The following is a 1,225-nucleotide window of genomic DNA, read 5'->3' on the forward strand; positions in this document are numbered from 1 at the left end:
TTAATTTTTTTGTTTTCCATATGAGAGTCATCTCTCCTGATGCTCCAAAAAGGACAGCGTTTCCACTAACAATTGCCTTAAGGAGCTCCATATGTGTTTGATGGTGCACTAACGTGACCACCACCGGAGCCAACGCTGATTCCAATTTCTCCGCTGTCTCCAAAGCCACCCACGAATCCTCCTCCTGCTTGTCCTACCCCACCGCCAAATCCTCCGACTCCCGAACTTCCAACAAATCCACCTCCGGCTGCTCCACTGCCGCCAAAGCCACCTCCCAATCCTCCACTACCGCCAAAACCACCTCCCAATCCTCCTCCGCCACCCAGTCCTCCTGCGCCTCCAAAGCCTCCCCCTCCTGAACCACCAACACCTCCGGCGCCACCGATGACTTGTCCTCCTCCACTGGAAGCTGCTTGGAGGGCTGTCTGGAGGTCCACACCGATAGGGAGTTGAGGATTTTCTCCTTCTGCATAGTTGACGAAGAACACTTCTGGACTAGAAGCAGGAGGAGCTGGTACTTCGATGACTTGTTGTCCTCCTGCTCCACTGGCCTTATTAAGGACGTACACGATATTCTCTTGCCTCGGTGGTGGGATAACAATCGGCTCAGGTCCTGCGCCTCCCTCCGGAATACGAACAAACAGGATATTGTGATCAACCCTCGGCGGTGGAATCCTTGGTGGTGGACCACTTGGAATGGACGGTTGTGCAGGGGCGTCGTAGACGTACACTTTTCTTGATACTATTGGGGACACACAGGACCCGTCCACATGTAGGACCGTTCCAGGACCGCATCCTCTGCCCGATCCTCCACCGCTAGAAAATCCTCCTCCACTTCCGAATCCACCTCCGCCAGAGAATCCACCACCGCTAGAAAATCCTCCACTGGAAAATCCTCCTCCACTTGAGAATCCTCCACTGGAAAATCCTCCTCCCCCACCAGAGAATCCTCCTCCACCAGAGAATCCACCCCCACCAGAGAATCCTCCTCCACCAGAGAATCCTCCTCCGCCAGAAAACCCTGCAACTCCTGGAGCTCTATATCCATCAGGTACAGCAGTACATACAGCAACGACCAACGATATTGTGATCTGAAAAATAGAAAACAAATGTAAACTAGTGTTACATTTTTAATCGCATTGCAAGCCTTTGTGGTTTGAAATGGATGATGGCGAATAAGTTATCTAGATCGATCCTGAATTCATCAACTGGCATCTCTCACTCG

The 1,225-nt window shown here is 51.9% G+C and overlaps 1 protein-coding gene across 1 annotated transcript in view; it reads right to left on the reverse strand.

The window, feature by feature from the left end:
* Positions 1-12: 12 nt before the first annotated feature.
* Positions 13-1,225, reverse strand: part of LOC119586895 (PE-PGRS family protein PE_PGRS33-like) — a 1,340-nt gene continuing 127 nt past the window's right edge. Inside the window, exon 2 of the mRNA XM_037935632.1 lies at positions 13-1,091. Within this exon, the coding sequence (XP_037791560.1) occupies positions 78-1,091 (1,014 nt within the window). The 3' untranslated portion in view covers positions 13-77. The remainder of the gene's footprint in view (positions 1,092-1,225) is intronic.

Source organism: Penaeus monodon, chromosome 22 (genome assembly GCF_015228065.2).
Source record: "Penaeus monodon isolate SGIC_2016 chromosome 22, NSTDA_Pmon_1, whole genome shotgun sequence".
NCBI lineage: Eukaryota > Metazoa > Arthropoda > Malacostraca > Decapoda > Penaeidae > Penaeus > Penaeus monodon.